General features: G+C 33.8%; 1 protein-coding gene across 2 annotated transcripts; it reads left to right on the plus strand.

The window, feature by feature from the left end:
• LOC109358409 (E3 ubiquitin-protein ligase CHFR) lies at positions 8788-15528 on the plus strand. 2 transcript variants are annotated; one of them, XR_002108962.1, is made up of 15 exons: positions 8788-8960; positions 9571-9721; positions 10214-10311; positions 10944-11005; positions 11097-11188; positions 11271-11394; positions 12451-12537; positions 12846-12939; positions 13550-13657; positions 13888-13988; positions 14110-14175; positions 14266-14353; positions 14676-14795; positions 14966-15029; positions 15145-15187. XR_002108962.1 is itself a non-coding variant. In XM_019602615.1 (15 exons), exons 1-15 carry the CDS (start codon positions 8897-8899, stop codon positions 15274-15276), a joined length of 1392 nt encoding a protein of 463 aa, XP_019458160.1. In that variant the 5' UTR covers positions 8789-8896; the 3' UTR covers positions 15277-15528. The 2 variants fall into 2 exon arrangements, 1 of the variants encoding a protein (XP_019458160.1); XM_019602615.1 differs by having other exon boundaries at positions 8789-8960; positions 14676-14736; positions 15145-15528.

The raw sequence follows: 17085 nt of genomic DNA on the forward strand, positions 1-17085 counted from the left end.
TGCCTTGCTTTTCCGAATAAAAATGTTATGAGCAACATGTCTATGCATTATGGGTAAAAAGATTTATACACTAATCACTATAATACATAATTTATTTGTATTAATTTTGTATGAAGAATCAATAATGATAAAATGATTGATGATACACTAATAATATATGAGAAAAAAGATATATACACTGACAATGTATGAGTTTTATGTACTATCACTGCATTAACCATTCATTTTCAATTATCACTAACTCTTAAACAAAATCCAAATAAAATGTAAATGATGAACTGACTATGGATAAATATTTATACTGTTAGATGTATATTACATTCATAGTATATACAATTCTCACCTGTATATGCATTTTTCATGTAAATAAAAACACTATATAATGTCGTTTTTGTTTTTGACGGCACGGATGATCCTTGTTCTTAATGGACATTTTTAATGCTACATGAATGCATTTTAACGCCCTTACGGGAATTCAAATGACAACAATCATAAGTAGTAATATTTTGTTAAAATAAAAATGTAATAAATCATAAAAAACTAAAAGTATACTATAATACATATATAGTTTAATGATTTAAACATAAAAATGAAAGAAATGACAAAAGATAATATGACATGTTCATGCTAAAATATATGTACAAAATTTTTATGTGTCACATATTGCCATATAAATAAAATAATTTTTTAAAAAACAAAAGTTAATAAAAGGTAACATCTGGTTAACTTAGGACAGAGAATGAGAAACCGTTTAAGACAAATAATATTTATCCACAAAAAATATGATATACTTAAGAAAATTTATTGTAGTAATCTAAGAAGGTTAAGTTTTTTAACCCATGTTGAATTTACCTTTCTATATTGGAATTCATAAAGAATAATTGCTTGGAAAATCTTAAAACAATACCTCTCTATCATTTATATTTTTGCTTAATGTGGATGAAAAAACTATTTGTTAAGAGAGTTAGAATTAACCTCATATACTTACAAATGTTACTAGCTCACATATGATTGCCTCCAGTACAAATATACTTGTGAGAAACCAAAAAAATTATACTTCTACTTTTTTACTATTGTGGAGAGAACTAATTGTGAAATGTGAGATAAATTAAAACTAGTATAACCAGAAAAACGAAACATAAACAGATCAACACATTCTTTGGATTGTGTAAAATAACCTAGGAGAACAATGGAGGAGGATGTGGTGTATAGTATATAGTATTAAATCATTTTATTTGAATTAACATTTCTTTTTATACTTTTTGTTGGTTTCAATGATGAGAAAAGCATAAAGAAGAGAAAGAATTGAAGAAGATAATGAATAGTGGAAAACAGAAATAAAAATGAATTGGTTGTTGATTAACAACCTGAACCTTCCATTTGTAGCAAGTTTTAACTACTAGGTCCAATTACACAAATGCTAAGCCCAATTGGTTTCTATATTTAAAGCTAGCTTCACTTAGAACACCAAGTTTCTTTCTCTGTTTTTCGAAAGTTTCCTTCTTCAAAGGCTTTGTGAAAATATCAGCTTGTTGCTCCTCTGTTGGATAGAATTCAAGCCTTAGATTCTGCTTCTCTACTTGATCTCTCAAGAAATGGTATTTTGTGTCTATGTGCTTGCTCCTACCATGTGCCACCGGATTCTTAGCCAAACAAATTGCTGATTTGTTGTCCATCAATATAAGCATTGAGTTATCATGACATACTCCCAGTTCTGCCAGTAGAGATTGTAGCCATAAGCCTTGACAACCACCTAAGCAGGCTGCAATGTATTCAACTTCACATGAGGAGAGTGCCACTACATCCTGCTTTTTCGAACTCCAGCTTATTGGTGCTTCACCAAGTTTGAATAGGTAGCCAGTTGTGCTCTTTCTATCATCTTTGTCTCCACTCCAATCTGCATCTGTGTAACCATACACTGAGATTGGTTTGTTACCTCTGTTGACAGGGAACAATACACCAAAATTGATGCTTCCCTTTATATATTTGAGTATTCTTTTGACAGCCATCATGTGAGAGTTCCTTGGATCCTCCATATGTCTACTAACAAGTCCAACTCTATAGGTGATGTCTGGTCTTGAATTGCAAACATATCTTAGTGATCCTACCATCTGTCTGTAGAGTGTTGCATCAACCTTATGATCATCTAGATTTCCTTTGCACAAGACATTCCCTGCTTCTAATGGTGTGGAGCATGAGTTGCAATTAAGCATTTCAAACTTCATTAACAAATCTGTGATGTATTTCTTTTGATGCATTACTATGCCTTCCTCAGATCTTGCAAACTCTATTCCAAGGAAGTATGACAGATTGCCTAGATCAGTCATTTCGAATTCAAACTTCAGCTTTGTCTTGATGCATTCTATTTCATCATCTCTGCATCCTGTTATCAAGAGATCATCTACATACAAACATATTATCGCTGATGTGTTTGTAGGTGAGCTCTTGATGTAAATTCCATGTTCACTCGTGCATCTGATGAGTCCTTGTTTGATTAGGAATCCATCTATTCTTTTGTTCCATGCTTTAGGGGCTTGTCTTAGTCCATAGAGAGCTTTGTTTAGTCTATAGACTTTCTGCTCTTGACCTGGAACCTCAAAGCCTTGACGTTGTTTCACAAACACTTATCTGTCCAATGAACCATTCAAGAATGTTGATTTCACATCCATTTGACTCAAGCTCCACTTCTTTGAACTTGCTATTGCAATGATCAGTCCGATGGTCTCAATTCTTGCAACTGCTGCAAAGACTTCACCAAAGTCTAGACCAGGTTTTTGTAAGAACCCTTTAACAACTAGCCTGGCCTTATACTTTGCTACTGACCCATCTGGTTTGAGCTTCAACTTGTAGACCCACTTCACTGCAATTGCTTTCTTTCCTTTGGGCAATGATGTGATTTCCCAGGTCTTGTTTTTCTCTATTGACCTGATCTCATCCTTCATTGCTTCAGTCCAGCAGACTTCCTTGATTGCTTGTTCAAAGGTTATAGGTTCCATCTCAGCTAGGAGAGCCATATGGACCAGATCTCCTTCTGATGTTATTGTAGTATCTGAGAAGATTTCATAGTCTCTCAATCTTGTAGGCATATTTCTTTGTCTTTGAGGCCTCTCACTGATTTATGCTATTTCTTCTCTTGCTGTGTTGCTTACTAGAGTTCCTTGTGAGGTGTTAATATCCATCTGACTTGTTTTTTTGGTGGCTTAGCAGCTGATTCCCAATCCCAGGCCTGAGTTTCATCAAACCTTAGATCTCTGCTATATGATATGACATTGGAATCTAGATTGTACACCTTGTATGCCTCTGTAGAGTGATACCCTAGGAAGATCAACCTTTCTCCTTTATCATCCAGCTTCCTTCTCTTGTTGTCAGGAATGTGTTTGTAGCAAATTGCCCCAAACACCCTGAGATGCTTAACACTTGGCTTAGCACCTGACCAAGCTTCCTCTGGAGTCACTTTGTGCAAACTTTTTATAGGACATCTATTCATGATGTAGGCTCCTGTTGCCACTGCTTCCCCCCAGAACTTCTTTGGCAACTTCTTTATTTTGAGCATACTCCTTGCCATATTCAGGATTGATCTGTTCACCCTCTCTGTTGCTCCATTGTGCTGAGGAGTGTATGGAGCTATTATCTCATGAATGATGCCTTCTTTGTCACAGTAGTCATGAAAGCAATGAGATACATACTCTCCTCCTCCATCACTCCTTAACACCTTGAGTTTGCTACCACATTGCTTTTCTGCCATTGCCTTAAAACTCTTGAATTTGTTGAAGACCTCATTTTTCCTCTTCATTAGAAAAATCCAGAGTTTTCTTGTAAAGTTATTCTTGAAGGTTATAAAGTAGTTGTTTCCTCCAATAGACTGAACTTCTAGAGGGCCACACACATCATTATACACAACTTCTAATGGCATGGTAGTTTTAGATGGAACCTGTTGTTTGAAGGAATTCCTTGATTGCTTGCTTGTGATGCATTCTTCACACAATTCAGCAGGAATCCTTATGTTGGGTAGTCCAATGACCAATCTTTCTTGACTTAGCTTCTCTAGGCTCCTGAAGTTTAGGTGACCAAATCTGTGGTGCCAAGTCCAAGTCTCCTCTGCTATGGTCTCTAAACATCTACTTTCACCCAAGTTGATGCCAATTTTGAATGTTCTGTTATGTGAGAGGGGAGCTTTCATGATCATGACATTCTTTTTGTTGAAGATCTTGAGCATCATACCCTCCATTCTCATATTGTATCCTTTTTCTAGCACTTGGCCTAGACTTATCAAGTTATTCTTCATCTTTGGTACATAGAGTACATTTGAGATATAGGAGTTGGATCCATCCTTCTTCTTTATTAGTACCCTGCCAATTCCTTCTACAATGATGTAGCTATTATCTACAAACCTTACCTTGGTCTTTACTGAGTCATCAAAGTTCATGAACCACTCCTTATTTCCAGACATATGATTTGAGCATCTTGTGTTCAAGTACCAACTATTGGATGAGCAATGATAATCATCTTGAGTATTAATCATCAATAGCTTTTCTTCTGATGTGCTTAGCTCCAAGTCAGCCACCTCACCTTCTGCCATTAACAAGACTTCTTCATCTGAGTCTTCTTCCTTGGCTAGACTTGCCTCTGCATCTTTACTCTTAACTCTGAGTTTACATTCTGATGCAAAGTGGCCCCATTTCTTGCAGTTAAAGTACTGAATTCTACTCTTGTCCTTCTTCTTCTTTCCACTGGTTTTGTAGTTTCCTTTTCTTGCATTTCCTGATTCCACCTCTTGACTCAGGTCAGTGGAGTTGTTTCTTGGAAATCCTCTTCCAGTATGGTATGGCCTCTCCACAACTTTTCATTACATTGATTAAGGTTCTGATTCTTGTGAAGTAGTCTGCTATGGACTCTTGTTCTTCCATCTGCAGTAGCTCATACTGCATGCGCATCATCTGCAATCTCACTTTCTTCACCTTCACTCCACCCGAATAGCACTTATCTAGGATTTCCCAAGCTTCCTTAGAAGTTGTTGCTGTAGATATTCTCTCAAAATTCGAGTGATCCACACATTGATGGATTAAGAAGATTGCCTTGGAATCTCTTTTCTTTGCCTCTTTAAACTCCATCTGCTCTGCTTCGGTTGAGTTTTCATCCAACTCTTTAACCCCTTACTGTACAACATCAAGGCAATCTTGAAATCCAAATATAGCTTTCATTTGGATTCTCCAATGATCGAAGTTCTTCCCATCTAGGATAGGTAGATTTATGCTGAATCCATTTGATGTAGTCATACTTCACAATCTTGATCCTTGTAACCCCGTGAATTCCTTATCACTTAGTTTCTTCGAAAAATTGGGGACTTCACCACAAGCTCCTTGATTATATGGCTCTTGATACCACTGTAGAAGAGAAAGAATTAAAGAAGATAATGAATAGTGGAAAACAGAAATAGAAATGAATTGGTTGTTGATTAACAACCTGAACCTTCCATTTATAGCAAGTTTTAACTACTAGGCCCAATTACACAAATGCTAAGCCCAATTGGTTTCTATACTTAAAGCTACTTAGAATTACAATGTATACATTCAACACTTTTAAGCTTCGATAAATATTTATTACATTTTTAATCAACTTTAAACAATTATGAAACATGATGTAAATTCAATATAAATAATTTATTTAAAAGCTACATTTTAAAAAAGCTAATATATTTAATCAAACAACTTTATTTCATATAGATTTATTAATTTTAGTATAAAACTTTAAACATCAAATATTTATAATTTCCAGAAAAGAAGAAGACAAAACGTCGGACAACATCTTTTTACGAATTTTTTTGATCTTTGATCAATCACAGGTAGTGCATCATTCAATGTAAAAAAATGTGATTTGTCCAAAAAATTATTATCATTTATTGAATTTTCAATTTTTTTCAAACAATGACACTCATGTCACATATGTAATGTTTAAATGTATTTATGATCATTATTTTAAATAGTCAAATTAAAGTGATCTAATCCGAGTAAGATATATGACAATAAACAAAATTGTGATGAAATTTTTTGTATTGATACTTAAAGTCTTATTTCTATTTTTATGATGGACAAAATTGGAAATAAGAAATCAAGTAGCATAACTCTTCATGAGAGTGTATGCACTTATTATAAATAAGGGTTTGTCCCCAATTGTGGACTATCTTATGAGACAAGTGACATAAGACACCATCATTCTCTTCATCCTATTAGAAGAAAAACTAAAGCTAATGATGATCTACAATTGGAAGGCCAAAAAACCTACATGTTCTACTGTGAACATGCCTTTGTATACAAGAACAAAAAATATGAAGTTGATGGATACATGATGAAAGATGATATAAAGTTCTTTCACCATATTCTTTATAATATACTAAGGTATGTTTTCACTATAGTTTTATCTATGTTTTTCTTGATGATTTGATATGAAATGCCTTAGCTATATATGTAGTGTTCTTCATCTTTAGTATGTATATATTATTTATCTTTAAGTATAAAGTTTTGCATTAAAGTCTATCTTAAATATTTTTCCAACAGAAACAACTACTGTGACATCTAGGGATGGCAACGGGCACATGCAGTAGTAGCTACCTGCTACTTGTTTTAAAACAGGAGAACATTACCCAAACTCGCCCGTATCCATATGGGTAGCCGTGTGCGGGGTCTTTCTAGGTACTCGCGGGTATAACGGATACCTGTGAATTTCCTATATTATAAATGAATTTTTAATTTTTTACTTCTATTATGTTTCAAATGAGATAAAACTTAATTATTTTTGTACCTTTTGATTGAATATTTGACAAAAATGCTAAATTTATTGGTGTTTTCTATTTGTGTGATTTTTTGTTCTCATTTCCTTAACAAAAAGTATATATTTTTGTAAAATATATGTGTTTCTACTAATAATATTTGTAGGATGTTTTACCACCAAACTCTATAAAATATATAAACAAAGTAAAAAAAAATATACATAGTGTAATGAATGTTAGAATAATATATTTTTTATTTTAATTAAATATAATATATTAATCATATAAATAACTGGTACCCGCAGGTACGGGTACCATAATACTCATACACGTCCGTATGTACTATAAATATTTTTAAAAACCTATTTATAATACCTACATGTATCCATTTGTGACCCGTATCCGTGCTCATATGGGTTTTACCTGCGAGTACCTACTGATATGAGTTTTTTTTGCCAATCCCTAGTGACATCCAACTCTAAGGCAATATCCAGATTTTTAATTATTGTACTCTGAAAATGGTCTAAAGTAGATTCATTGAATCACTAAGATTCAAATAAGTGCTATACCGTGAGAGTAAAGCAAAAGGTTACTAATCTAAATCTAATATCTCAATGCTAATATAAGTAAACTAGTTTCATTTCCAATAATTGAGAAACAAGTTATATTTAAATGTCATATTCTTATATTTTTTCATGTTATTTGTGTTATACTGAAAAAATTTAACATAAAAATAGTAACTTACCCAAATACAGTATTTGATACCTCCAATAGCTTCTGCTTCATTTTATCCTTCAATGTAATAAACAACTCCATAAACATTTCCTGTAAAAAATATTAGAACAATAAATACTAAATCGAAAAATATAAAAAAAATCTAGAAAATATTATGTACAAGATATGCACACACATAAAGATATCACCTGTTTTCCAAATTTAGATGTTATCACACATGCCCTCTCATTATATATAACTACGGTAAGAAAGATCACATATATGAACAAATTAACCGACAAACAAAAAAGCATTCACCAAAATGTGAATCCTTTTAAATTGGAACAAATATTTGTTCTCCTATGTGCCGAAATCTGTTCTAAACTAATCAAAATGTCACATTAATTAAAAAATGCATTTATGACTTTATCTATTTTTGTTTTATTATGATTGATTAGAGATAGACTTAAAAACAATATGTTCCTATTCCATAAATTCATAGAGTGGTATTTGAAGTAGGGTAAATGTGTATTTCTCCCTATGTCAAAAGTGTAATTTCATTTTAAATTTATAATGAAAGGATAAATATGTTATTAAAAATTATATTTTCTTTTATTTTTTTAAAACATTTGTCCGTTGGAATTGTAAATATTTTGTGCCATCCTTTAACTACATGCAATGTAGAGGGATCACACCTGCTCTATTATAACTTTGTACCACTCTATATGTCAGGAGGTAAGATTGTCACAAAAATATTTAATAATTACAATTTTAACTTAAATAATTTTTTCAAACAATTAGAATTAATGGTACAAAAAATGGGACAATAGATATTGTCTCGTGTTATTTGTTGTTTTTATTTTCACATAATGAAAAGTACTATACATGTATTTTTTTGGGAAACTTGGTTTTTTAAAATAAAAATAACGATGAAGATTGATTTTTCAAAACATGTATTAAGTATTTTTCTTAAGGGAACATATTGTAAGTCTTAAAATGGAATCTCAATTTAATTTCAAATAGAAAGAGTAATCAGTTATATAATAATAGTTATGACATTCTATTTTTTACCTTGTATATTACCCATCTAAATAGGGAAAACATCTATTGTTCCATTTTCTGTACCATCAATTTTGATTAATTATAAAAAATATTTAAGTTAAAATTATAATTATTAAATATTTTTTATATAATTCCAAATATGAATAATATTTGTCTCACTTTTTGTATTACTCAATGGAAAAGCAAAGTTGTAGAGCTGATGTGGTCCCAAATAGGAGAATCTGGTGACCCACTTGAACTGACTCGGCATGCGATGATAATTTAGTGTTACTGCTTCCCACGCACGCTTTGAACTCATTTATAAACCCTCTCTTTCATTCAGAGGCAAACAAAAAGGAAAGGCTTTTGTGATCAATGGGAGAAAAAGGTGAATGCTCTGGAATCAAACCCTCTCATGATGAAATCTGGGCAAAACTTGGTAACCATTATTCTTTCCTTTTCAATTTCTTAGTGGTATTCATAATACAAATATCAATTCAAGTTTCAAACTTGGGTATTCCACATTTTTCAATTTTACCCCATCCCCATTATCTGATTTCATTTCAATCTTCAAAGTTTAAGTAGAACCAGAAGATAGGGTGTGAAAGATTTGTTTTTTCTTCAGTTAGCAGATAAAAACACTAAACCCCACATTTTGTGGAATAATAAAGCCTCCATTTTTTTCCTTTTGTAGTGTATAGACTGTAATATTGGGTTGTTGTGGAAATCACTTTTGAACTATGATTACTTTGAGAGGTGTGACTATCACATTGACAACAACTTTATAGGTTTTTAGTTTATTTGGTTGAGAAGGAGTTGGGAGAGTTTGTTCAAATGGAGGCTAGTGATGCAGTTCGTTGTTTTATTGGGTTTATTTTATACATGTGATGGTGGATAAAGAAGATGTATAAAGGTTGTATTTTGAATGCTGTTTACAAGCATAGTAGTTTTAACTGTTAAGGTCACTTCGGTATTCCCCAAAAGTTTTAGTGTAGAGTTTGAAACTTCCTAAAGGTTCTTATTTTGGTCAAATTCTTTCCTTCTTGCAGTTCCGTCAGACTCGAGATATTCGGATGTTGAGATAAGGTCAGATGAAAAAGTAATATGTTCAGAGATATCAGCTGCATTTAGTGACAAACATAGCTGGTGCAAAATAATTAGGAATTCTGATCTATGTTCTGCTACAGTAGAAAACAAGAGGTAAATTCATGATTACTTAATAGTGATCATTAAGTAATTGAGTAGTAAATCACGCTCCTTAATTTTCTTCAAGATAATGGTTGTGATTTATTAGAAATGATTTTTTTAGAGGAATTTAAAACTTACAAATGCGATCTATGAGCCCTTCACAGTTAGTTGTTCCTATCTATTATTGGACAAATATCCTTTAAAGTTGCAGTTGGAGCAGATATAGCTAATGTTTTACATTTTTCCATATACCCTCTCATGATGATTGTTAGTAGGAACAATGATATGATATATTCACTTCCCGGCTTTGCTAGGGTTGGAATCACTATAATTTGTTTCACCTTCTTGATGACGAAGGATTACCAAATACTTCATAAATTCCCCTCTTGAAATATTGAAAGTTTTATGTCTCTCCACAAGAAGGGTCTTGTCTTCTTTCCTCTGCTTATTTTCCATACTGTTTCCCTTTTTTGTTGTTGAGTGTATCATGCATTTATCTTGTAGTCCGAATACAATACTTGTTGATGGGGCTGAGGTGCAAAATGAGAACACTGTTGTCATCAAGGATGGGAGTGAAATTATTCCAGGTCCTGATAGAGAAGGTTAGAGTCTCTTTAATACTTATGCTAGTGTAACAATTTATATTGCTGATGACATATATAGAGTTAAAAATTGTAAATTTATGTTTTATATCTTCGACTCTGCTGTTACACTTCCATAAATAGTGATGCTAATGGGATAATCCTTTGGTTTGTCTAAAAAATATATACATTTCAAGTTTCATTCGGTTGATTAACATGTTATCATGTTTTCTTTAATAGGATTCGAGCTTGGTTTGGCAAAAGCGGTGAAATTAATTCTTCAGTATGTTAAATATCTAAGTTAGTATAGGTCATTAGAGAGAAAATAGGCCTTGGGAGGTAACATTGGCATATATTAGTGCATGTAATTTGCATCTATTACCTAATATGAAATATGTCGAAACAAGTGGGAATGACTTGTCTCAATAGTTTTTTTCTCCTGTTTTCACATGGTTAAATTATACTTGCCAGTGTTAAGTTCCAAATTCTGGTTGGTTTTACATGATTTTTGGGTCTTCTCAATAATTAGTAAATGTCTTTATTGTAGAGTTAGACTGAGCCTGTATGCTAATTATTTGGCTTTTGATTCCAATGTTTTTATATTTCCAAGCTAAATACTTTAATTCCATCTTTCTCTATTTTCATGCTGCTAGGATTTGTCAGCTACAGATTTGATATCTTGTCAAGCCCAGAAATTAGCCAGAGACAGCTTCAGGTTGACAGTTTATAACTTATTATGTCTCCTTCAATGTCTTCAGCACTTTTTTCATCTGTAGCAATAGTACTGACTTGACTTTTTCGGTCAGATCTGTGTAGATGTTGAGAATGCTAAGTGTAGCATTTGCTTAAACATATGGCATGATGTTGTCACTGTTGCTCCATGCCTTCATAACTTTTGGCAAGGATCTTACCCTTTTCTTAGTACTGCACTTATGTTTCTATTAATTGACTTTTCCTTGAAATCTTGTTTGACATTACAGCAATGGTTGCTTCTCAGAGTGGTTAAGGAGATCACAAGAAAACCACTCAAATGTACTCTGTCCTCATTGCAGAGGAGTTGTTCAATTTGTTGGAAAAAACCACTTTCTGCGTACCATTGCAGAGGTAAGTTTTATGCCAAAGCATTCCTAGAAGTTGAGTTACAAGTGGATGAGATAGTTAATCATGTTTAATTGGAGTGTGTTTCTCCACTTTAGGGCATCTGCGCCAGTGGAATAGGGGGCAAAGGATAATGTGCCTGGGATCAGAGGGTTTTTTTTATATGGAAGGCAAAGTTTAATCTCCTGCATAGTTCCTAGGATGACTAGCCCAAAATATAGTTTAGCCTCAAAGTTCTCATGGTTTCTTGTATTTGTCATCTTAGGGGCACCTTTTCTGATTATTGATTTCTAAAAGCTTCACCAATTGACACCTTAATCATAATTTAGGCTTTACTTACTTTTAAAATGTTTGTGTGTGTGTTCCTTGTCATGACTCACGACAAATAAACAAACACAATATACTTTTAGGGTTCGTTTGCTACTTACGAGTTGGGTTTTGGAGTGGAAGGAAGGGAAATGGAAGGCTTCAAAGCTATCTCACAAGTGTATCTCATGGCTTTGAAGCCTTTCATTTCCCTTCATCCTCTCCAAAACCCAACTCGTAATCAGACCCTTAGGAATTTTGGCATTGTTTATTATTGACGTCAAGGACTGCATTTAAGCTTGATATTTAATGTTTGACTGCACCTTCAAAAAGAATTGACTGCTTTCATATAAGATACTATTTTTTTAATCATGCTTTTGAACAACTTCTAGTCCATGCTTTAGGGGCTTCTCTTTCATTACATTTAGTACTTGCTTCTTTAATCTATGGACTTTCTTCTCCCTTTTTAGTCTGTTGTTTTTCTAAAGGGCAAATCTCAGGTACAATTGTTTAGGTGCCTGTGTTGTTTTAAAAAAAACTTAATAGGTGTAACAGCTTATTAATGAAGACTTAGCATGTGCATTACACATGTTGCAAGCATCCAAAGAATTGTACCTTGTCCTTTTCTAAAAGATATTACTTGAAAGTATGAGTTTTGATAATTGACATTGCCCGATGGTATTGATTAACCCATGTAGTTGACCAACCTGGTGTGATAAGGTTTAGTTGTTATCATTCATTAATTCTTTTCGACAGGATATGCTAAAAGCTGATTCTTCCTTAAGACGCTCAGATGAAGAAGTTGCACTCTTAGATACTTATTCATCCGTACGATCAAACCTTGTGAGTAACATGATTCTTTTAATGGTCAGAATTGATTGCCCACAGCAGTGTTATGCAGTTAACCCAAAAACAAACCATCTTAAAATGTACTCATTTTTGGGGTCAGTTAATGCAATAAAATACTTACAATTTTATTTGCAGTAAGTTATATTATCATCAACGTTGTTTGCCAGAATCCTGTATTCCACCTGAAAATGGAGATTGATAAGTTTTTGTTGGATTTTGCGGTCTTAAATCATGGTTTATCATTTGTTAGTGTGTAATGATGTTTTGTTGCTACCTTTTGTGTTTTCACTTTTCACTATTAGGTCATTGGATCTGGAAAGAAGAATCGTCGAAAGAGAGCTCACACACCAGTGGATGATCAAAGTGATGGCACATACCTTCCGTGTCCACAATGCGGTAATGTTACTCCCAGACAATGTCGGGCACCAAATAATGTCCGTAAAACAATGCAACCTATCGTTTTATGTGCTATACATAGAGCCAAAAGTTATCATTTTGGGGTATTAGTACACCATTATTTCACTATGGTATATGGGATTTTTTTGGGTATAAATTGTGCAGTATTTTGTACTTTAGAATTCAATGAGTTCTCAATCCTAGTAAAGTTTCACCCTTAAATAGAGTGTTTCTTCATAAAGCTAAAATAAAAGTATTTTATTAATATACTCAACATAACAAGTACTAATTTCTTCCTAAACAAACTGAAAAGAAAGAAAAAACAGAAAGTAAAGAAAGAAAGTTCAGCGAGGATGTGGTGGGAGGGGGAATAAAAGAAAGAAGGCATACAATTCATTTTATTTAGGGATTTAATCTAAGTTGTTAATGCTAATCTAATGGCTTATACTAAATGTTATTTGTCACTATATTCAAGTGTTCTGACTTGATATGCCCCCATATATCCTCTCTGGCTTTCTCGGAATTTTGCATCACTTGTGATATCTTGCTTTATTTATTCACTTATTTTTTTGGTCTTATACTCATCGTTTTCACTACTTATAATTTTCAGTTAATGAAGTTGGTGGGTTTCATTGCAATAATAACACTGTTCATCTCCAATGTCAAGCATGTGGAGGAATGATGCCATCCCGTACTGATTTTAACATTCCTCAATATTGTAAGTTTTCATATGTGGTTTAGTAGCACTGCCAAATTTGAGTTTCTGTTTTTCTGAGTGGTTTTTTGATTGGGGTCAAGGTATTTCTTGCTAGCTTGCAGCTTTGTATCTTGTTGTAGCTCATTTTAAATTCCGTCTGAGGAATCAACTACTTTATGTACTTTGCATTTGTTCGTGGTGAGGTTTAATACTCATGTCCTTTCAAAGAATTTCAAATTTTCCTTTCTCAGGTTCAGGATGTGATAGATCATTTTGTGGAGCTTACTGGCATGCTTTAGGGGTAACGGGCAGTAACTCTTACCCTATTTGCTCCCGGGATACTTTAAAACCTGTATGAACTACTTCATCTTCGTTTGTCACAACTTTTAATTGTTACGGAAGTCGTGGATATAACATACGAGTCACTTAGTCATGATCCGTGACCTTTGTCAACTTGTTTTTTTGCTTTGCAGATCTCAGAACACTCTATCTCAAGAATCCCTTTGTTAGCACATGAAAATAATCTGCATGAACAGAATGTATGTGCTTTCTGATCCCCTTATTGTTATCATTTTTTTATCTGTTTTAGCTTATCATTTTTACCGTCATTATCATTTATGATTTTCTAGATCACTGATAGTTGCATTAGACATATGGAGAGGACATTACAAGATGTTGTATCAGAGTGGATAGTAAAGCTGAACAACAAAGAAATTGGTAAAGTGATAAATTTGTATCCCCTGTAATGCTTCATGAGAATTATTCTTCTGGGTTTTTAAGATCCCCGTTTCACATTTGCATACTATTCATAAAGCACAATTTCAATCAAGTGGTAGATTTTGTATAATATTCTTATAAACAGTGATACATTGGTGCAAAGATTGATCTTGTACACTAGCGACCTTGACTCATTCATACATAGGTTTCCTTTTCTCATTTTTCTGTTGGTGACGGCTTTTTATTTTTACATGCTTATCTCTCACTTATATGATGTTTATCCCTGTGTTATACATCATTAATCATGTTTTTCTCTTAGCAGATGTAACACGATTGGTGTTGAATCACGCTGAGACGATTAATGCTAGCACATCTGTATGCTGGTAAGGTGTTGTCCTGAATCATTGAAAGCTAAAGTGGAATTATCTAAATATTGTAACAGGTCCCATATCTCAGACATGTTGCATACTGTTAACACTGAAAATAGTGTCATACTCATACTGGATGATAGTTTATCTTATGTCTCTCTATAGATATTAACAGTGCTGGATGATTGTTATCAGTGTCACTTCAATCTTTGCATACTCATAATGCTTTCTTTTAATCATGCAGTGATTGTTTTCAGAAGTTGGTGTCATTTCTCCTATACTGGTTTCGGATTTCTATACCGAAATACGTAAGTACCTTGAACTCAAAGCATAATGCTCATCAACAGATTCTAGCTCTCTACTAAAACTGTTTGTTGATTGTCTTTCTTTTATTGTTTGTGTATATTATTATTATCACAAAAGCGTCTTCCACCAGAAGCATCAGCAAGAGAAGATTGCTGGTATGGATATGCATGTAGGACACAGCATCATAGTGAAGAACATGCTCGTAAAAGGAATCATGTGTGTCGTCCAACAAGAGGCTCCAATATGTGATCATCGAGAAAATAATATATGCACTGACAGTTCCAGAGCCTTCTAAGCTATCAACGCATAATCCATTCATGTGTTAAAATAAAAGTAATACATATGAGTGACAATAATATTGTGAAAAACAAAATGGTGTGTCTATTGGGTGTTGGTTTTTCTTTATCTTTTGCGTTTTTAAGGAGCATAGAAAGAACTATGATGACAATCAATGACAGTAACGTCTTGCAATATAAGTATTTTGAAATTTGGGGTTGCTGATGTTGTTAATGCATTGTAATTCAGTTTAGTTAGTTAATATATTTAGTATATACTTTCTGTTTATAGTAAGTAGTTAGTTGATTGATGCTATAAAAGGAAGGTTTGCTTTGTACTTGAAGTGTGCTTAAGGCAATAATACTAGACTCTAATGCTTACCTCTCTACACATCTTATTCTTCATCTTCCTTCTCTACAAACAGTATTCATTTCTTTCTTTGCTTTATTCTTCTTCTTCTTCCTCGTGCTCCATTTTCTTCTTCATCTTGTTTACAAGTAAAGTAAACAAACAACAGTGGTATCAGAGCTTTGCTTTAGGTGATTCCTTCGATTCTTGGATATGTGGGAAAGGGGAAACTTCTTCATTCATTCATGGCTACAAATAGTGGTTTCACAATGACACTACCCACTCTGGGCAGCAAGAACTGTGAAAGATGGCGCATACAGATGAAGGTCTTGTTTGGTTATCAAGAAGTACTTGATATAATTCAAGAAGGCTATCAATCAGTAGATGAGGATGCAACCAAGGCTCAGAGACTTGTTCACAGAGATTGCAAGAAGAGAGATTGTAAAGCCTTGTTCATGATTCATCAATGTGTGGATGAATCAAATTTTGAGAAGATTTCCAACGCAAAAACAACAAAAGAAGTTTGGGACAACCTTGAAAAATGCTATGCTGGTGCAGAGAAGGTAAAGAAGGTGAAGCTCCAAACCTTGAGAAGAGAATACGAATTGCTACAAATGAGAGATGGTGACACAATTGCAGAGTACTTCACCAAAATCAGATCACTGACAAATCTGATGAAGGGATGTGGTGAAGTAATGAGGGATCAATTGGTAGTTAAAAAGGTGTTGAGGACCTTAAACCCCAAATTTGATCATGTAGTTGTTGCCATAGAGGAGTCTCAGGATCTTGAGGTGTTCAAGATTGAAGAATTGCAAAGCACCTTAGAGGCACATGAACAAAGGATCAAGGAAAGAAGCTCATAGAGAAACACTGATCAAGCTCTCCAAGCTCAAGCAAGCAGAAGGCCATTCAATCAAGGAAACTTCACAAAGAGATTTAAGAACAAATGGAAACCTGAAAAAGGAAGAACCTATGAAAGAACAAGGCATGACTCAAACTCATTCTCTGAAAACAGAGGCAGTGGACAAGACCAGACGACAAAGAGAAACAAGAAGAAGTTTGATAAGAAGAAAATTCAATGCTTTAATTGCAAGAATTTTGGTCACTTTGCATCTGAGTGCAGGTTCAAGATTGCTCATGGCAGTGGTCCAGAAATTGAATCCAGGTTGGCTCAAGAGGAGGAATCTGAAGAGGAACAGGTCCTACTAATGGTCACATCCGAAAAAGAAGTCAAGGATGATTGCTGGTATCTTGACACAGGGTGCTCCAATCATATGTCAGGCAACAAGGATTGGTTTGAGAGTCTTGACGAAAATGCCAAGAGTAGAGTGAAGTTTGCTGATCATAGCTCCATCAATGCTGAAGGAGTTGGAGATATCTCAATCAGAAGAAAGGATGGGAAGAGTGCAAGTATAAAAAATGTCCTATATGTGC

The sequence above is a fragment of the Lupinus angustifolius genome, chromosome LG01 (assembly GCF_001865875.1).
Source record: "Lupinus angustifolius cultivar Tanjil chromosome LG01, LupAngTanjil_v1.0, whole genome shotgun sequence".
NCBI classification, from domain to species: domain Eukaryota; kingdom Viridiplantae; phylum Streptophyta; class Magnoliopsida; order Fabales; family Fabaceae; genus Lupinus; species Lupinus angustifolius.